This window comes from Triticum dicoccoides, chromosome 4A, assembly GCF_002162155.2.
Source record: "Triticum dicoccoides isolate Atlit2015 ecotype Zavitan chromosome 4A, WEW_v2.0, whole genome shotgun sequence".
Lineage (NCBI taxonomy): Eukaryota > Viridiplantae > Streptophyta > Magnoliopsida > Poales > Poaceae > Triticum > Triticum dicoccoides.
Window position 1 is genome coordinate 740,045,097 of NC_041386.1, and position 21,895 is coordinate 740,066,991.

Consider the following 21,895-nt stretch of genomic DNA (forward strand, 5'->3'; position numbering starts at 1 on the left):
AAAAACGTCTAAGGAGGCATCCATCCGACCGCCGACTTTTCGGGCGAGTGAACCAAGTCGAAGTACTCATGTATTAGCTTGTAGCTTACACTCGACCTAATTTGCCAGGTAGGAATCTTATACCGGGTGCCGAATGTTGTTCCGCCTTAATGTAACCGGTTCAAGTATGGTTGTCTCGGGTGAATGTACCAGTGCCAAGTATGGTTGTGTTAGGTGAATGTATCAGGTCCAACTGTTGTTGTATCTGCTGAATGTACTAGGTTTAAGTATGGTTATGTTGAGTGAATGAAATAAGTCCAAGTAGGGTTGTGTACCTTGAATGTACCAGTTCCATGTATGGTTATGTCGGGTGAATGTGCTAAGTTCAAGTATGGTTGCATCGGGTGAATGTATCAGGTCCATGTATGGTTACGTCGGGTGAATGTACCAGGTCCATATATGGTTGTATCGGGTGAATATTTCAGGTCCGTGTATAGTTGTGTCGAGTGAATGTATCAGGTCCAAATAAGATTCAATCGGGTGATTGTACCAGGTCTAATTAAGGCTGTGTCCGCTGAATGTAACAGGTCCAAGTATGATTGTATCGGTTGAATATACGAGGTCTATGTAAGGTTGAGTCGGGTGAATGTATCATGTCCAACTAAGGTTTAGTCGGTGTACCATTTCCAAGTAAGGTTGTGTCTGCTGAATGTATCAGAACCAAGATGGGTTGTGTCTGCTAAACGTACCAGGTCCAAGTATGGTTGCGTCGGCTGAATGTACCAGGTGCAAGTAGGGTTGTGTCCGCTGAATGTACTAGGTCCAAGAATGGTTTTATCGGGTGAATGTACCAGGTCCAAATAAGATTGAGTCCGGTGAATGTACCTGGTCCATGTATGTTGTGTCGGGTGAATGTACCAGGTCCAAACAAGGTTCATTCGAGTGAATGTACCAAGTCCAAGTAAGGTTGTGTCCGGTGAATGTACCGGTCCATGTAAGGTTTAGTCCGATGAATGTACCATGTCCAAGTAAGGTTGTGACTGCTGAATGTACCAGGTCGTAGAAGGGTTGTGTCCATTAAACATACCAGGTCCAACAGTGGCGGAGCTAGCTCCCGGCGACCTGGGGCAGCTGCCCGGGCTGCTCCAGCCATCCTTCACTAAGCAATAGAAAGAAATCATGATTAGTATTACTAATTAATTGGGCAAATGCTGGGCACTATGGCTGTGTGAAGACTCTACCCCGGCTCCTTGAGCTGGCTGGCTCCGCCACTGAGGTCCAAGTATGGTTGCGTCCGCTAAACGTACCAGGTCCAAGTATGGTTGCGTCGGCTGAACGTATCAGGTCCAAGTATGATTGTGTCGGCTGAATGTACCAGGTGCAAGTAGGGTTTGTGTCCACTGGATGTACTAGGTTCAAGTATGGCTGTGTTGGGTGAATGTACCAGGTCCGAATAAGGTTGAGTCAGGTGAATGCACCATATCCATGTATGGTTTTTTTGGGTGAATGTACTCGATCCAAATAAAGTTCAGTCGGGTGAATGTACCAGGTCAAAGTAAGGTTGTGTCCACTAAATGTATCAGGTCCAAGTATGGTTGTATTGGATGAAAGTACCAGGTCCAAGAAAGGTTGATTTGGGTGAATGTAACATGTCCATGTATGGTTGTGTCAGATGAATGTACCAAGTCAAAGTAATGTTCAGTCGGGTGAACATACCAAGTCTAAGTGCGGTTGTACCTGCTAAATGTATCAAGTACAAGAACGGTATTGTCCGATATACATGTCAGGTCCAAGTAGGGTTGTGTCCACTTAAATAGACGGAGATGATATGGCACTAGGATGCGTCGAACTCCACCACTATACCAAGTCCAAGTGGGATATATGTGTGTTAGAATGGGCCGATGTGAGGCAATCCGACATCACCCAGCGAAAAAACGAGAGGGATAAAGAAAGAAAGAGAGCGATAAATGGTTCGACTTGTTGATCATTGTCAATTGGGGACGGACATCTACTTCTTAAGCAATGTGGGATTTGGTAGAGGAGGCTTGCTAAATTGCCCTATGTGATGGAACTGTTTCCTAGTCGCCGATGCCGCCGATGCTGATGCGCACTATCCTTAGGACGGATATAGATAACATCTCCAGTATTTTTACCGGGAACCGAAGCTTTCTTAACCCGCCATTATGAACATCAGCGAAGAAGCTTGATGACCAGGGAAAAACCCTATATCGGGCTTCCTCGTGCAAATCAATTTATCGGGCAAACCATTTTATAGTTTTTTAATTAACTTTATGGTAAATACCAGTCCATCGGAGCTAGATCTGGTGTCCTCCTCCTTCACGAGACCATCCCATTCGGAGCTAGATGTTTATCATCATAGACCTTACTGATCTCATTTCCCTTGCCAAGATCACCACAAGTTCCCCACACCGCAATCACGCCAAGGTTCTTCGGTCCGCTAGTGACCAACTGATGGAGAACCACCTTGGGCTTCATGTCCTCTCCTCAATGGCAGCAAGCCTTGCTTCCTCGATGCCAAACATTTTTCGCACTGGCAAGGCTGCCTTGATCTTCTGCAGCAGCAGGGTTGGATCCGGATGAACCTTCCCTGATGAGGCAGTACCTCAGGTTTCTACTGCTGGCATCCTCAACCTCTGGCCTTAGCTCCTTCACATCTATGACGATGTGGCGTCGATCACATCTCGGCATCTTTGGTCTTAATATCGAATGAATTACAATCGATTGCCTTTTTTATATTGAATGAATTACAGTCGTATATATGCTTTGTGTAGCTCACATAGTGATTCACCAGTCACAACAAACGTGCCAACCAATGCTCTTGACATGTCACTTGAACGATCAGACTAATCAGCTTCCCTCGTATCCGTACCAAAATGTAGGGCGTATATGAGGCACTGCTACCCAATCCCTGATTCACTACCTCCCTGAAGATTCCGTCACCCCCAATCCGTCGTAATTCATAGGGATGGTAGCCATATCAATAACTAGCATAGAACCCGCCAACAACTCAAAAAATCATTAGCTGTGGGTGTTCCATGTTCCCGGATCAAGTTCAGAACTCATTATAAATGTGTACCAGGAACACCATATGAGGCTTATATGTATCTGGAAGTAGTTCATAACACACCACAAATAAATACCCCGAACACCATGTGAGGTTAATATGTACCTGGAACAAGAATGACGGTTGTTACCGAAACAAGTTCATGACTTACCACAAATGTGTACCACTTGGGGCTCATACGTACCTAGAACAAGGATCACTGTGTGTTCGTAGAACGAGTTCAGAACTCACCGCAAACATGTAACCAGAACCCCATCCGAGGCCTATATATTCATGGAACAAGAATGACTGTTGTTCCCTTTTGTTATCTTTTTTATGACTTGTGCTTGGCTGTTTAGGAGAACCAGTCATCCCCTCCCTCTCATTTGGCCCTTGTGCGGCAATTGAGGTAACCCTAAGCTGCATTGTTTTGCTGATATTCGTGAACACAATAAATTATTGCTAATGAAAGATTAGTATTTTGGACGTCGACCATTTATAACAAGTACTAGTATGCTAAATGGATATCATCGTAATTTGACCAAAACAACTTCACCCAACCCCCCGCTAGCCCTCCCACCATAGTTTAAGATATAATATTAGTAACATAATCAATATTTTGGACGTAGTAGTAGAGAACAATACATCCGTTCAATACATACGATAATTATTAGTTCTAATACATGGACGTGGTACTTTCGTATGCCGGTATTCTTGTTCGTAATCACATTCGACCAACTTGATGGATAACTTTTGAAACTTAAAACTTTAAAGCAGGTGTTTGATTAGGTTATCTCGTGATACAAATACACAATCTTGCAAGCTGATGGATCTAAGAGGCTGTTTAGTTGGCGGTTGCACCTTGCCACGCCAAAGGTGCGGCGCGCCACAGCTACCTAGGCTGTCGTTTGGTTTCCTAGTAAGGTTAGGCTTGCCACAACCTGCATTGTGTTTTGCAGCAAATTTTCTCGCCAAAAGTGTGGCGCTGCTTTTGGCCGCCACACTCTGCGGTGCGCCACAAGTGTGGCTGGATAACTGTGGAAATTTAAGACACCAACCAAACAGCCCCTAATATAACGAGACATAAATAAACGGTACACTTAACGGACATCCTAATAAACGGTACACTTAACGGACAGCCTGTAATCAGACTTCATATGCAAAAAAAGAATTCTTTTTTGAAAAGGGGGACATCCCCGACCTCTGCATCGGAGAGATGCATACGACCACCTTTCTTAAACAAGCAAATAGGTTCAAGCACAAGTCTAAAAGTCTCCAACAAAGCTGCTCACAGAGAGCTAAGGAGCAAAAAACAAAAGCCATAGCCAGCTGACAAGAGAAAGACAGGAAAACTAATTGCCTATCCTATTACATGACCGCCATTCAAACCGGCTGAAAATATCCCGTACTACCATCTCCCATTGGATAGATCCAGTAACCAAACGCTCTCTGGCCTCCGTCGGAGTGAGTAATGACCACATACGGATCAACGCAGTGGCTCGGAATATAACCTGCAAAAAATGAGTATTTGATATTCTGTTAAAGACTAAATCATTTCTGCAGTTCCAGATAGCCCATAATAATGCACGTACTCCTACACGAATGTGTCTCGCTGTTTGGGGCTCAATCCCATCCAACCACGTTCCAAATAACGTGTTAATATTAAGTGGAGGAGTAATATTAAAGGCTATGTTAACTGATTGTCAAAGAAGTTTTGCCATGGGAGAATCGAGAAAGAGGTGCTTGATTGTTTCATCTCTGTCACAAAAGCTACACCGAGGATCTAGTCCAGTTGCGTTTAATCAAGTTATCCTTAGTTAAAATGACTTGTTTATACACAAACCACATGAACACTTTAACTCTCAAGAGAACTTTGACATGCCAAACATGTTTCGACGTAGGAATATAACTAGAATTAATAACACTCAAGTACATTGATTTGACCGTAAATTCTCCATTCTTAGTAAGTTTCCAACACAACTGGTCTGGACGTTGAGAAAATTAAACCTCCATTAGTCTTCTCACAAGATGGAGCCAAGCTTCCCACGGTTACCGGCTAAAGCTCTCCTGAAGCTAATATTTAAAGGCACGGACTGACATACCGTCTGAACGGTTGCATCTCTTTGTTGAATAATGCTATAGAGAGTAGGATACTGAATCGCCAAAGACGTATCCCCTAGGCAGGTATCCTCCCAGAATCTTGTAGAAGTACCGTTACCGAAAAGCACCTTGGTCCGGTTAAAGAAGAGCGATTTAACTCTCATCAGGCCTTTTCAGAAGGGCGAATTCATCGGCCTCACTGTCACCTGGGATAAGGTCTTAGACTGAAGGTATTTATTACAGTAAGAGAAAACAAAAAAAAGCCTCAACACCCGTCCCTAGGCGTTGTGGACTAGTAAAACCAATACAAACGGTGTATGGATGCACTCGGGATGCTTCCAGACAAAGCAGCACAGCGATCCGTCGCGTGACGTGACAACACAATACGTCCATCTAAGATAAACAAAAAACAAAAAAATTTATGGAGCAGAGCAGCGGTCGCCCCAGCTGTGCGGGACGGAAGCTAGTTCTTTTTTTATTATTAAATCAGGCCGACATGTCATCTCAACGCCTCGGGCTGGGGGGAGGAGAGGTGAAGGTGGTGGTGGACTGAAACCTAAGGCTGGTCATAGTGGAGAGTAACTTAGACTAGTAACATGTTACTACCTTCATAGTGGGTAGTGTCATAGGTGTGGTAACATAGTTGCCTTCATTTATTACTTTGTAAACTCATTATGCATTGGAAAGCGCTATGTGATGGTAACATATTATGTTACTCTATTTGCCTCTCTCCTCATTAACTACTTGCCACATCACCAATTTTACTTATGTGGCATCTATGTTACTACCTATGTTACTCCCACTATGACCAGCCTAAATGTACAGCGACAGCCTAGGCCCAGCTCGGTTTAAATTGACGCTGACCGCCCGCGTTTAGCAAAGAACTAGCTTACTAATAGTTTGAACGCTACACTGGTCAGCGCGTATCCCCACGAGGACCATTCTGGACCAACGGCCATGATAACAGGGTGCCTAGGCCCCCGGGGGCTCAAAATCCGTTCTCAATGAAGATAAACGACGTAGTCAAGGAATTGAATGCCATAAAGAGAGCATGCGAGGCTCATATGGTTATCCATGAATTTTGAGCAACCTCTTAATCCAGGCGAGCAATGAAGCGTTACGATCATCTTTACAGCCCTGCGGTTGCCAGTTGTTATCCTGTGGCTGGCCTGTGATATTGTGGTCTGGGAAGCCTGTTTTGTGGCTTTGGGGTGATTCTGAAGTCAATATTTCCATTTTCATCCATTATTATATGTTTGTCCAGTATATATGTATTTGTTTCTATAATATGAAGTATCCATTCTCCTTGAAGTTGTATTGTCTTACTCTTTAGCCTGAAAGAAGTGTTGCTCTGATTCGGAGCGCTAAAATTGAAGGTGCTACTCTCGTCGCAATCTGGTTGCTTCTCAGATTTTTGTCATAAAAAATCAGCTCTTTGGTTTTCATAGTATGTATGTATGTGTATATATATTATATATATATACATATATATATATACATATATATATATATATATACATATATATATATATATATACTTTGGCTGGACAAATGATGTCGTTCTTGTGATCTTGTCATCTCCAGTCCTCTATTTTCTTTAACATGTCCAAACCTCTATGTAAGTTAGTCATATCTTGCAGCGCTGCTTTGATTTCGGACCCAAGTGCATGAAATTTGGTGAAATCTTGCCGCCATTGATTGCTGCCTGAATATTGTCAACGCAATCTGTGTCTCTGCCTCTGCCAATATTCTCCAGCCTCTCAATTGCAAAACACAGGGTTTGTTTTGTCCGTTCATCTTTAAAATTTTGATTGTAAATGCTTTGCATAATATTATATTGATAATTATGAAATCACAATAAATTTATGAATACGAACTCAATGGTATCAAGTTTATGTACATAACCTACATATTATTAGATTAATTTATGGTCAAAATATGTGAACAAGCTAATTTTGAGTTATCGGTACTACAATTGAGAGGGGTAAGAAAAGATTTGCATGTATTGTATGGCACATGTGGTAGGTAAGCATCTAGAAAATATGGGAAAAAAAGAAAGAGAAAATATTTTGAGGCTAAACAGAGCACCCGTATAAACCATCATCACTGCCTTTGTGGCCTGCTCCTCTTCAATTCGACCCAACACTAATGTGCCCAAAAGTTGCCCTAAAGTTGCCGGCGGGTGCGGCGCCTGGAGCTGCGGGTGGTCTTAGAGACCGCAAAGGAGGGCCACCGTTTGAGCCTGGGGCGCACGGCCACCGCGTGAGTCGAGCTGTTCCTCCCGGCGAATGAGGTGAACATTCTTTTCTTGCAAATCCCCTCTCTTTCAATGTGGATCTTAGGCAGCAAAATTAGTGGACCTCAGTCCACAATAGCTTTAGTTTCTCTGCAATTCTCCAAAATCGGCGAAGCTCAGTCCGCCGCAGCAGTAATATAATCCTGAATCTGCATTGCTTGCTGACCATCATTCTTTTAATTTGTTTCTCTTTTCTTTCCATGTATGTGTATGTATGCAGTATGCTCAGTGCTCATTTTTTTGGTTTGACCGAAAGACGGAGGAGCTCCAGTGAGCTTCCTGGAAGCAACCTGAAAGAAAATAAATGAACCATTCATTCATTTGTTTTGTAAAGTTCAGTCTATTGTTTGGGCTTCTGGACCACTTTTGCTGTGAAGGAAGATGAGAAATCAGTCGTTTTCCCATTTGCAAAAGACAACGGCGTGCCCACCCCCCCACCAGGAAAACCCAGTCAAGGGGAGGCCAACCGGATGGAGACGGTGGCCACCGGAAATGACGGATCCCGCGGAGCACAGTGTGCGGACAGGAGAAGGCTACGTAGGCATTAAGCTGGTAGGACAGGCTTTGAAAGGTCAGACAGGGATTGACAAATCATTGTGGAACCTTGGAATTCAACCGGACACATCATGTAGTTGGGTTTCTCTATTATTGCCTTGTCTTGTTGAGCCGTTGTTTGGGAATTCTTGCCTTCACTCATCTCCTGCAGCCTCTCCTGCAGCCTTGCCTCATCGCTGTGCCGGCTCCTACAACGCTGATTCTCATTTCTTCGTCCGTGTAAGCTCACCACTAATCTCCTCTGTTTTCCTCTACAAATCTGGCCTTTTACTACTGTATTATCTATCTTCCTTGTTGCAACCAGCTGATCTATATTGTGATTTCCCACTCCAACAGGTGTTCACCCGTTTGCTATATTCACTGATTGTTTCTACCTTTGATCCACAAGAACTTTCATTGCTATTCTATTATTTATTCAGGTTATTTCCCATGCTCAAAATAGTATTCTTAATTTTCACTGTTGTCCACTGATTTGATCTGCCAACAGTTTTTCTTCTTATTGCCACTGCAGTTGGCTAATTTATCTCGTGATTTCCTACTCCCAACAGGTTTTTCACCCATCACTGGATCTAGAAGCAATTCCAGTGGTGGTCTTTCAATCCATTCAGGCCATCCCACACACAGAAAATCAAAAAAAAAAAATTATTGCTATAGTGTTTGCCCCCTTTTTTTTCATTGTCCATCTTTATGAGTCGAATTTGTTCTCCTGTTTTCCTCAATTCCTCTGGAAACTCTCTTTTAGCCTAGTGGCCCTCACCTTAGAAAAGGAGAAGTCTGCTTAGGAGAAGTCTGTTATTTTACCTGTTTCTCGTAATTAGTCTTTCTACACCCAAGATCTCTTCATCCACAAAACAAACACAACTCCCTCCCTTGTCCTATACACCCAAAAAAATAAACCCTATAATCCGATGGAAGTGGCATTAGCTACTGCTGCCTTAAGCGTAAGCTTAAAATTGGCTGCATCGCCGGCCTTAAGGAAACTCCTTTCTAATGCTTCAACATACCTTGGAGTCGATATGGCGCGTGAGCTCCATGAACTGGAGACCACTATCTTGCCGCAATTCGAGCTGTTGATTGAAGCAGCAGATAAGGGAAACCACAAGCTCAAGTTGCACAAATGGCTTCAGGAACTCAAAGAAGGTTTCTACCTGGCTGAAGACTTGCTGGATGATCATGAGTATAACCTCCTCAAGCGCCAAGCAAAGGGGAAGGATTCCTTGCCGGCCAATGCCTCCTCCATCAGCAACACTTTTATGAAGCCTCTGCGTGATGCATCAAGCAGGCTGTCCAATCTGAGCTCTGAGAACAGAAAGCTAATTCAACATCTGAATGAACTGAAGACCACCCTGGCGAAAGGCAAGGACTTCCGTAAACTGCTTTGCTTACCAGCTGATTATAATGCAGAGAACCCTCCCATATCATCATCTGTTGTTCCTGAGACCACATCAATACCACCTCTGAAAGTGATTGGCCGTGACAAGGATTGTGATCATATAATAAAGCATCTTACCAGGACAACTGCTAGTACTGATTCTAGTATAGCTTTGTACTCGGGTTTAGCCATCGTTGGAGCTGGAGGCATGGGAAAGTCCACCTTGGCACAACTTGTTTACAATGACCCGAGGATAAACGAATATTTTGCTGTGACAATGTGGGTAAGCATCTCACGCAAACTTGATGTCCGCCGTCATACACGGGAGATCATCGAGTCTGCCTCTCAGGGGGAATGCCCACGCATTGATAACCTTGATACTCTGCAGCGCAAGTTAACAGACATACTGCAAGGATCAGGGAAATTCCTGCTTGTGTTGGATGATGTTTGGTTTGAACCTGGTAGCGAAAGGGAATGGGACCAACTGTTAGCTCCTCTAGTTTCCCAACATATGGGAAGCAAAGTCTTGGTAACTTCTCGACGAGATACATTCCCACCTGCTCTTTGCTGTGAAGAAGTGTGTCCTCTGGAAAAGATGGAGGATGCTCAGTTCTTGGCACTCTTCAGACACCATGCATTCTCTGGACCAGAAATCAGAAATCCACAGTTGTGTAAAAAGCTGGAAGGTTTTGCAGAGAAGATTGCTAAAAGGCTTGGACAATCTCCTTTGGCGGCAAAAGTTGTGGGTTCTCAGTTGAAAGGGAAAACAGATATATCTTCATGGAATGATGCTCTAACTTTAACAATTGACAAATTAAGTGAGCCCATGGCAGCTTTGTTGTGGAGTTATAAGAAGTTAGATCCATGTCTGCAAAGGTGCTTCCTATACTGTAGCCTATTTCCAAAAGGCTACAGATATGTCATTGATGATTTGGTTTATCTTTGGATGGGTGAGGGTCTTTTTGATTCCTGCAACCAAAACAAGAGAGTGAAAGATATTGGGAGGGATTGCTTCAAGGAGATGGTCTCTGTTTCATTCTTTCAACCATACGTTGGCCCGTATTATGTTATGCATGATCTCCTTCATGATCTGGCAGAATCACACTCCAAAGAAGACTACTTCAGATTGGAAGATGATAAGGTGACAGAAATATCATCCACTGTTCGACACCTATCTGTTCGTGTTGATAGTATGATGCAACACAAGCAAAGTATCTGCAAGCTACATCATTTACGCACTATTATCTGCATAGACCCCATAGTGGATGATGTACGTGACCTTTTTAATCAGATAATACAGAATTTGAAGAAGTTGCGCGTGCTATGCTTGTCATCTTACAGCAGTAGTAAGTTGCCAGATTCTGCTGGTGACTTGAAGCACCTTCGGTATTTGAATCTTAAAGAAACACTGATTTCTGAATTGCCAAGATCATTGTGTACCCTTTACCACTTACAGTTACTTCTGTTAAATGGTAAAGTTAAGAGTTTCCCTGAGAAACTCAGCAATTTAGTGAAGTTACAACATCTTGAATCGAGCTTCAAAGAAGCAATTCCTAACATTGGCAAGCTAACTTTGCTTCAACAATTAGGGGAATTTTCTGTGCAAAAGAAAAAGGGATATGAGTTACAACAGCTCAGGGACATGAACGAGATTCATGGCAGTTTAAGGGTCACAAATCTTGAGAATGTTGCTGGGAAGGATCAAGCCTTAGAATCAAAGCTGCACAAGAAAAGTCAACTTGGCAGCTTAGAACTTGTATGGAGTTATGAAAATAACACAAATGCAGAGGATAGTTTACATTTGGAGGTTCTAAAAGGCCTGATGCCACCGCCTCAGCTTAGGGATCTTACAATTGACGGTTACAGATCTTCAGAATATCCAAGCTGGTTACTTGATGGTTCATATTTTGAGAATTTGGGATCTTTAAGCTTTAATAATTGCAGCGCATTACAAAGCCTACCGTCCAATAGTAAGCTATTTGAGAATTGCTCTTCACTTTTCCTCAGCAATGTGCCAAACCTAAAGTCATTACCTTTTCTTCCAGTAGGCCTTCGTTTTTTACATGTAGACAATTGCCCACTGCTTATATTTATTTCCAACGATGAGATGGAACATCATGATCAGAGAGAGAATATCATGAGGACAGACCACTTGGAATCACAGTTTCGTTTAATCTGGCAGGTGGATTCAAGATCACTTATTAGGTCTGTACTCCCGAGGGAACATTCAGTTCTGAAGCAGTTGTTGACACTGATGCATAGTGATGTGACACATGTTCAAAACCTTGAGAGCGCTCTACAAAGAGAGAAGGATAAAGTATTGGTGAAGGAGGATGTCATCAAGGCATGGATATATTGTCACGAGCAAAGGATGCGACTCACATATGGAAGTAGCATTGGGCTGCCACTTGTTCCACCATCAGGACTTCGTCAACTTTATCTTTCTTCATGCTGTATTACAGATGGAGCTTTAGCTGTTTGCCTTGCTGGCCTAGCTTCACTGAAAATTTTGTTCTTAGTAGAGATTATGACTCTAACTACACTTCCTTCAGAAGAGGTCCTCCAACATTTGACAGAACTTTCCAGCTTGTCCATCTATGATTGCTGGTGTCTCAGGTCGTTAAGGGGCTTACGAGCTGCTACCTCTCTTTCATGTGTTGATTTGATTTCCTGCCCTTCTTTAGAGTTGGCATGTGGAGCAGAATGTTTGCCATCATCACTTGAGAGGCTTAGTATACAGAATTGTGTGTTTGCAGTTGACTTCCTCTGTACTGATTGGCCACACATGAATCATGTTCTCATAGGGAATTGCAGAAGTGCCAGATGCTTGTCTGTTGGTAGTTTCACATCTGTTAAATGTTTGTCGCTGAAGTGCTTGCCAGATTTATGTGTGCTCGAAGGATTGTCTTCCCTGCAACTTGACCATTTACGTTTGATTGATGTTCCAAAGCTCACCCCTGAGTGTATCTCACAGTTTCGAGTACAGGACTCACTTCATGTTAGCAGTCCTGTAATACTCAACGACATGCTCTTGGCTGAAGCTTCCACAGTTCCAGCACATCTCACTTTTGAAGGATGCAAGGAACCATTCATTTCATTTGAAGAATCCGCAAATTTCACATCTATGTGGAGATTGACGTTCCGTGATTGTCAAATGATTTCCCTGCCAACAAATCTGAAGTGCTTCACCAATCTGAAGAGTCTCGACATCTGTGGATGCCCCAACATATCTTCGTTACCAGATCTGCCAACCTCCCTCCAGCATATAAGCATAGGGTGTTGTGAGCTCTTGAAGGAGAACTGCCGAGCACCTGATGGAGAAAGTTGGCCAAAGATCGCACATATTCGCTGGAAGGACATTTTTTGAAGTGTGATTTAGATTCCCACCTACAAATTAACGGAAAGGTAATCATATTCGCTCGTGTTGGCCACCTTTTCACTCTCAAACGATCATGGGCATTTAGTGTTTTCTTTTATCTTTCAGATACCCCATTTGTTTCAAAGTTTTATTCATTAGTTTATTTCAAATTAATAGCTGGCCCATGGTGTGTGCCTTGCAGGTTTCAGCAACCTTTTACGAGGTGGAATGCCTTAGGACTCGTACTCCTCCAGCTGGCCCTGATCCCCTGGCTCGGTCTTCTACTCCACAGATTGCCTCATGCATTGCCCTCTCGCACGGCACTGTCACTAATGGTGGATTCTGTACTCATGTTGCCAGTTATCTTTTTGTTCTTGCTATTATTCATCGGTGGAACAATTGCAGAAAGTACTGTATAGTATGCATCTTTTTATTGTTGTATTCTTCTGCTACCATCTCCTGGAGTACATAATTCTATCAGTTTGTACAGACTGTAGTCTTTATCTCTTGTGTGCTCTTACACACCATGTAACTGAAGTTCTGTTTTACGATTCACTCCCATAACTAGTTATGTGATGTATTGCAGTACTTGTGTTTCATACCTGATGCAGTGTTCCATGTGCCACACGGCCAGTTTCTATTGCATGATGAAACTTTTGTTGGGTCTGCTGCTTCAGATGTGTTTTAATTTTTAAAGCTGCTCATGCGAATTTATTTATGATTGGCATTCGAGGTCAGAGCTGGTCTTTCTAGCTGCTCATTCCCTGCTCTGTTTATTTTTCTCGTGTACACTTCTAATTTGTAGCTTCAGATCTTTAGGCATGTCATCATGCACAGTTTTTCTTCTGGAGGTACGTCTGAATTAATGCAACTGAGAAAGGGTTCATAGTGTTGGCGTGCCATTTGGTTCAGTAGCTACCGGCAGGTTAGATTGCCCAGTTTATCTATCTCATCATGTGTTCTGAATGAGCACTTTAATTGTATGTATATTATGACAGTTTGGCAAGGCCTGTGTTAGTTATGAGACAATATGAGCACCAGTTTGTATATGGCACTTTAATTGGTCCTAGCTAGTAGATAACTGTAATCATCTTTTGGTGGTGCTATCACTGAAATTGTCTATGAACAATCAGGACATTGGTGGCTTGGCTGCAATGGATGACTACTACAGCTACAAACTGCAGAACCTGCAAGACTCACCTGCTGACAACTTCGGTACCGTTTGGGCTGTCCTGATAGTAGCTGCCGATGGCTGTAAGAGCACAATCTTCGGCCACATTGCCTCAAACATTAGGCTCTGTCGTTGCCTGCTGTCTGATGCCGAGAGACCAGGCTGTTAATTTGGCTCCGTGCCTGTGTGCATGCAGCCAACCGACAGCAACGAGGAGCACCGGGTGAGGAAGCGGCTTTCTTGGCTTCTGGCCCTTACGAACACAATGAAGGTAACCAGATTGTAAGTTTTCATGGTTGTCCATGTCGGTTGGCTGTTCTGGTGTTTTTGACATGTTCAGAGTTTCAGAGAAAATGACTCGGAAGTACATAATTGCAGGAGGCTCCACTCCTGGTGCCGTGTGAGAGCGGTGTTGACGGCAACAGCAAGTGCTTCTGGATAAACCTGAAGGAGGCCATACGCCATCTATTCGAGGAGCTAATGGCGCTGCCAACCATATGCGCAGTAGGTCTCTGCCTAACAGACCGCAACATTGTATCACTGCAAGGGTAAAAGGGTTTTTGACTGAATTTGGTGTCAACTACATCCTGGCTGATAATACTCCCTCCGTCCAAAAATACTTGTCGGAGAAATGGATGTATCTAGACGCATTTTTGTTCTAGATACATCCATTTTTATCCATTTCTACGACAAGTAATTGATGTTGTTGGCTGGACGCCCGTGGCCTCCGCATGGTGCGGGTGGCTGCGATGCCCCCTTCTGACTCTTCTTCGTCGAGCTGATCCGTGGGAGGTGGCTGCTGGTGGTCGTGGGCTCTGCTAAGGGCTGGTGGAGGTGGCCAGTGAAGTGGCCTAGCATGAAGGTGGTCAGATCCGGCCGGGTTTGACCTCGGTGGCTCGATGGAGGGCTTGCTAATGCATGGTGTGCGGGGCTCGAGAGGTTGACCCGGGCGAAAGCTTGTCTCTGGCCTGTTCGGAACCGGCGATGGCGATGCTTTCGAGCACCGTTTTCTTCTTGTTGACATCGCCGAGGTACTCTCAGCTTCAATCTTCGCAGCTTCGGGGGAAACCCTAGATCCATGTGATCGGACGATGACGGTGCTCTAGCATTGTATCCCCTCTCGAGGGCTTTGTCTTTCGAGCCAGGCATCAGCAAGCGGGACCGTTGGAAGATGGCGGTGTTGGCGTCGAGGCTTCTATGGCAACGATGATGGATGTGTGCGATGTCGGAGACGCGGCAATGGTTGCGGTAGTCGGCTCTTCTCCGGCGTGTTCGTGGGATTACCTCGGGTTGTTTTGTTGCGGTGAAGTCGGAGCTGCGGCAGTGGGCCCCTATGGCGACGATGACATGCAGCAGGTGGTCTGTTCGATGGTCTTGTGCGGCGCCAGCCTTGCATAGTTCTCCTTTGAAGCTATCTTTCAGAGTCGGAGATGCATTGTCCTCGGCGAGAGGGGCTGAGTTTGGCGCGGGCCTTCTTATTTATCCACACGGCCTCTACTATGTGGGTTGGGTCGACGTTTGTCTTCGGAGAAGTCGGAGTCGCTTGCTCGGAGATTAGGGAGGGCGATGATGCATTTTGGGGAGAAGTGATGACGATGACACCGGTGTGTGATGTTGACGAGACCCTCTATGTGAGGTGTGTGTGGTGTTTTAGTGAGTGCCGCTCAGCGGTTTGTGATGGTTTTTGCCCGGTTTTCTGTTTATTAACTGGGCAACTCTCTTCTGCTTAATTAATGGATGAGGCAAATCTTTTGCCTCCGTTTTGAGAAAAATATCCGCTCAAGTTTGCCAAGAACAAATATTGTTCAAAACAAAATTATTGATGAACAAAGTGCTTACATTTAGGAATAGAGGGTGTATTTACTATATTCTTCTTGACTCAAAATGCAAGGCGTTTGAGTCAATTTCGAAGACAAGCACTAAGCCACATACAAGGACGGTGTGGACGGCCATGGCGTCACCACTGAGGGTAAGCCTAGTACAAGGCAGAGATGGAGACGAGGGGGTGGCTAGGTGGAGGATTGGCAACGCGGGTGTGAGGAGCAGATTTGCCGGCGCCGGAGAAGGAGGATTTTGAGGGATGGCCAGAGCTGTCACAAGTTTGACAGAATAGGCAACTTGAGTAGTCTCTACTCCTAATGGACGAGTTGGTTGAATAGTCCCGATTTATTTTCGTCCGGTTTATTTTCGTCTGGTTTATTTTCGTCTCACCTCCCACCATCCCTCCCATGCTAAAACCGAATCGCGTCTGATACTCCTTCCATTTATTTGTAATGTATTTATGTGAAAAAATCAATTATGATTAATCTCTAATCAATATCTGAAAAATCAAATCTAAATTAACCAACTATACCATAAGTTCCTCAATCACATTAATTAATATTTCCATACATCTCAAAAATTACATTAATTAACGTTACCATGCCTTGCCCAAAATATTAATTAATGTGATTGAGGAACTTATGGTATAATTGATTAATTTAGATTTGATTTTTCAGAGATTGATTAGAGATTCTTTGGTACACACATAAAAATGGAAGAAAAGAAAAAGGGAAACAAACCAGGAAAAGGAAACATATGCATGGATGTCAATCCCCTTTATCTCTCCCGCTCTCTTTCCTTTCATAGGATGTAGCCGCCGATTTTCTTCCTTGCTCATGTTCTCAAGAGGTGGACATTGAGAGGCAACGAGTAGGCCTCAGATCGCGGATCCTCTTGACCTTGCAGTCCTTCTCCGATGTCGTCCCTGCATAATCCAACGCCCTCTTCCTCCCAGTGCAGCACCTGCGTCATTGGAGGTTGTGTGCGAGCTAGTTGCCGTCCCCGAGTATCTTCAACAGGTTGTGTGCTGCTTCCAGATAACACAATTCAGGGTTGGGGAGAACTGGCGTCGCGCCGTCGCCGATCTGCTGGATGACATGCACCACGGCCATGCCATTGAGCCACCATAGCCGCTCCTTCAAGTAGGCAATGAGGTTTGGTTGAGGCAGGGGTAACAGTTGTGCGTGCGTGCTTACTGTTATTCTCGAGGTGGATAGGTCAAGCCATGAGCCCTCCTCCACACATGGCGCAGCTTCCTCCGATCTCGCCCGTCCTCGAATCCCTGCTGGCTGGTGATGTCGCTTCCTTACCTCACCGAGTCAAAATTGAAGGCATCCACTTCTTGTGGTAAGAACAGATCTCATGTATTCCCATTTTTATAAGTTTCTTGATGCAAATCATAGCAACAATATTGTGTTCTTCCTATTTGTTTGATTAGTTCCAAAACAGAAGCAATTCTATCGTGATGATTTCAAATGTTTCTTGTAGAAATTTAGCATAGTACTAAAGCAACTGAATTATCATTTTATGGCAACCGCGGGCTAATTCTGGGATAAAAGCAATGGTGAATTTTTTCGTTAAACTGTAATCGATAAAACGCCATTTTGTATATTATTTAACTATTGGGTATGCTAATCTTTCGGTTCATTGGATGTGAATAATGGACCTGGTATGATTGGTGCTTGTACAATTACGTAACAGGAGTAGCAGCATTATACATCTTTCGAGTGACAGTAGGTTACCAATGGCAGTTGCGGCTATGGATGTTTCACAATTGTGTGTACTGCAGGTGTACGTGGATTAGGACAACAGTGTGAGCCAATGGATTTTTCCATGTCTTCCTCTACGGCAATCCCTTGAGTGTATTTTTCTGTTCATGTCGGTTCGGTTTTAAACGGTTAAATATTGCAAATGTGTTCTACCATGTACTCCAGCTTACATGGTTTAGTATGGTAATTTCAAATAACTAACTCGTGAAGCTCCACATGACAGAAGTTTCAGTCCAGCTTTTTTTTAACCATGCATGAGACCTGCATGTGTATTTTACTTGCATGGTTTCAGTCTAGCTCCAAGTGACGAACAAAAGCATGCTTTCCCGTTTTATCATTTCTAAATAGTATTCCCCCAAATGTGTTTCTTTAGTGCTATGCACATAAGTTTGTTGAACAACTTTTTTTTTGTTATTGTGACCATAGAAAAGAATCCTATTGGATTTATTACTGTTTTATCGTCAATGACTATATCTGTGTTTCCTCATTTGGGTGATCTAGCAAGTTATCTTGAGACAAAAGGTCGCCTACAACAATCTTTTAAAGTGATTAGATTTGCCCCTGAGATTGCAAGGTATGTTAGGATTCAGGATATATTGTCATGTTTCCCTTTTTCCCTTTAGAGCTGTAACTACCATTTAAACAGTTAACTTATGAATGCCCTTTGCACCAGGGTTGTAGTGAAATATCCTATTATTTTTTACATATCATCCGGTACTTTCCCGAACAAGAAATTGCATTAAGCAGGCAGCCTTACGAATGCCCTTTGCACCAGAGTTGCAGTGCAATATCCTTTGATCAATGGCAAGGAAATGCACATCTATTGTTGGTGCAGAGCCTCAAGATTGATTACTTTGTATGTAGGAAACACTTGTATTTTATTTATATCTCAAGAACATGACAGTTTCAAGAATATATACGAGTCAGCTATCTTGTTCCCTTTTGTCCATTTTTACTTAAATACTATGAAGCAACTACTTATTGTTATTCTTGCCATTGAAGATCTAGGTAAAAAGAAAATTAATGAACCTGAAATATCGGAAAAACAACAAGTATTGTTAACCAAGGAAAATAAGTCATGATAAAGTGATAAAAGACAAGATACGTTTTGACCAGAAAAGCCCGTGCTCGATTATTTCGAGCACAGGCTTCTTCGGTAAAGAGGAATCAGGCAATTCGAGTGAATTTTTTTGTAATGTATCAATAAGATAGAGCCATGCTACGTGTTGTTTCAAACCCTAAATAAACACGGACACTTAAAAAATATGTCGGGCAGGCAGATTCACATCTCTTACAACCCACACAATCTTCGGTTCTCAGCGTGGAAGCAATTTGCTAATTTGGCCTCTCCTGTCATGAACAAACTTCGTGAATATGACATTAGTTTTGCCTCTCAATATCTCATCTCTATCATCACTATGTTGAAGGTAAATGAAATTGGCGTTATTTTGTGCGAACGTTATCTTCTAAGATTATTTTGTTCGCTTGTGCATTATTTTAAGTTTGTAAATTTCATGGTTGGGTGTTAACATATATCAATATAGCACAAAATTACTTGTTGTCTCAGAGCCTGATGCCATGGGAAATCTGGAGTGCAATATTGGTGCAAGAATATCTGTAAATGCTTATTGTTGAATGTTTAATCTCACAATTTCTCTTAGTACAACAATAATACTTTACAGAAAGTAAATTTAATCGATGTATGTCTAATTCTAAGTCTTCTTTGAGATGTACATGATGAAAGAAAAGTACTATTTAGACAGAAATTGGTGTGTCTACTGCCTGTGCCCAGTGTTGTCGAGGAAGATAGTAAACTCATTGAGGTTATTACGAAGCTCACTGTTTGGTGGAGTAGTCTTGCGACATGGAGGACAAGCCATGAGACATGAAATAACTGCTAAACAAAAGGATTCCCCGCGCATTGCAGCGGGAAATTTAACAATGACTTGGAAAGATATGATTCTTTTGGGAAATTGTATTGTCTGATAGTTGCTCCGAGTGACACATTTCAAAGCACAAGAGTCAAATTGTGGCATCTTCTCAATTCAGTCTCATGAAAGTGAAACCGCAGCGTACATTTATATCTCATTTAGGGGATTTAAGACTTACATTGTGACTTCCACTGATGAGGGCAGTTGTTTCGAAGTAGGCTACAGTGCGACTTAGAATAGAACAACACAATAATTAACCGAGGATAATGAAAGGAAGTTGCCTGGTAATTTCCCCGATCAATTCATACAAAAAGAGTAGTCTAAATCATGCAAAAAGCCAGTTTTCAGAAAATCAAGGCATATAAAAATTATAAGTCTCATGATAAAGGCCATAGTAAAATAGTAGAATCTGAATGTGTAACACACCACTTTGAGAGATAAATGCACATGAAAAGGAGATTTATATCTCATGAGCCCAAAAAAAAGACTAAATTTGACAACCTTGTCTCCGAATATCACATACCTGCACGAAATAGGTCAGGCAGAGAAAGGTTAGAGGAAACAATTGAATTATGAGCCAACAAATACAGTAAACTGCATTGCTATAATACCACTTGACTTGTTGTACATCCAAAAATTAGAAAATTGAGAAATAGAAATGGGTCAGTACATTTGGAGAGATATCTTGGTCTATCTTATTTCTTTGTATGACACTGATAGCAATATTCCTACAATCAGAAAATGGAGAAATAAACATAGGTTAATGCTGATAAATTTTGCTTTCTTAGTGGGCATGATGATGAGCTTAACAAGTAAGTACATAATAAAGATAATAGGTGCAGGATAAGCATAATATAACATGAGAGGACTGAACTAAAAGTAATTGCTTAAAAATCAAAAGCAGAAACGCGTAAGCCAAAAATTGATTAAGAAGAGAATGATAAAAAAACATTTGGAGTTGTTGAATTGGTACTATAAGCCATGATATTTTTTAGCGCTCATCCCTGTAAGGAATGAAGTGAACGATCATCCATGATTGGGAGCGGATCTGCTGGAGAAAAGGAAGTGAGGAAGGAAGTGAATTGCGGTGAGATGGTTGCGCCTCGCGAGGTAGATTTTTTTCCCGGGGGAGAAAGATTGGCCGTTATGTTTTTTAGTGTTGGAAAGGAAATGGTCCATTGCAAATGGGACTGGTGATGTGGCAACTATGCCGAGGTGGACATGGTGCATGTTAAGATAAATAGATAGTGGGGATGAGTCTCATAGGTATATTAGATTTGTACAATCACTTCCATTTTTTCGTCCCATCAAGTCAAACGAAGAAACAGGATAGACCAAGATCAAATTCACTACTTACGTTGAATGAAGGAACAATACGTCGTGCACGCGCATTAGACAAGGTGAACTAGAAGGGATAACTCGATCTGTACACTCACTTTCGTTTTTTCTAGGAACATTGGATGTAATTGATTTGGTAAAGAAAATGACAAGGGACTATTCTATGATTGATGTATGGTAAATTTGCGATGAAGTATGTGTCTGAATCAAGTATCATCCGCATGATCTTTGATTTATCGGTTTTGCTAAATCTCATGGGCATGAATTATTTTGTTGCATGAGCAACTTTCTGCTTTGCACGAGGCCAAAGATGTGGACGATATGAGGAGCGCCGACCATGGCGAGGGCCAGCTGGTGATAGCTGGCGGGAGTGGTTGGATGCAGGCGGTTAGGCCTGGGTAGGCCACGGCAGAGGAGAAATCGTCGCGGGTGAGGAGTAAGAAGATGAACATGTGGGGGCATGCTCCTAGCCATTGGATATTTGATGGCAAAAAATAGTGATTGACATGAAGAATTTTTCAGGCACCTAACGTTAGGTGTCCCTTTAATTTATTTACAATCATTTGCCCGTAGCAACGCACGGGCATTTAACTAGTACTAGTAAATTTGCACGTGCAACGCACGTCTCATCTACCATTATATAGTTTCAAAAATAATAGTATATGTTTACTACCAACAATAGTGTTCTGCTGAGAGAAAACTAAATCACATGGATACAAAAAAGCAGGATATACAGATGAATCCAATGGGCATGTCGTTATACAAGTTGCATATTTTTAGAAATCTGCCACCACTAATTGCTCTATTCTGAATTTCTAATTGTTGTCGAGCCTAGGGACGCCGTTGATGCTTACTCAAGACACAGACACTGATTTCAAGAGAAGACTTGCCATGCCATCGAGCTATTTTCAGTGATCTCAACAATAATAGGAAAAATTTCTCTTGTACCCCAGGGTGATCAAATGTCTCCCCTGTCCACTTTTTTAAATGGATATGTGATAGTGACAGAACTATTCTACAACACCATGGATGCTAAAACTACTTTCATAGGTAGAATATATTTTATAAACATAAATCTCAGAGCAAATTAACACACCAGCGTTTCAGGACATAGAGCAGAGAGGCTAATCAATAAAAGTAT

General features: G+C 42.6%; 1 protein-coding gene across 2 annotated transcripts; it reads left to right on the forward strand.

The window, feature by feature from the left end:
* The first annotated feature begins 8,100 nt into the window (after window positions 1-8,100).
* LOC119288307 (putative disease resistance RPP13-like protein 1) lies at window positions 8,101-14,502 on the forward strand. Of its 2 annotated transcripts, XR_005141151.1 has the most exons (6): window positions 8,101-8,213; window positions 8,331-8,413; window positions 8,543-12,771; window positions 12,927-13,059; window positions 13,858-14,166; window positions 14,274-14,502. XR_005141151.1 is itself a non-coding variant. In XM_037567935.1 (4 exons), exon 3 carries the CDS (start codon window positions 8,903-8,905, stop codon window positions 12,731-12,733), a length of 3,831 nt encoding a protein of 1,276 aa, XP_037423832.1. In that variant the 5' UTR covers window positions 8,101-8,213; window positions 8,331-8,413; window positions 8,543-8,902; the 3' UTR covers window positions 12,734-12,771; window positions 12,927-13,364. The 2 variants fall into 2 exon arrangements, 1 of the variants encoding a protein (XP_037423832.1); XM_037567935.1 differs by lacking the exons at window positions 13,858-14,166; window positions 14,274-14,502 and having other exon boundaries at window positions 12,927-13,364.
* The last annotated feature ends 7,393 nt before the right edge of the window (window positions 14,503-21,895 follow it).

Excerpts from the sequence above, each read along its gene's own strand:
- LOC119288307 (XM_037567935.1), top strand. The coding sequence starts at position 8,903 with ATGGAAGTGGCATTAGCTACTGCTGCCTTAAGCGTAAGCTTAAAATTG.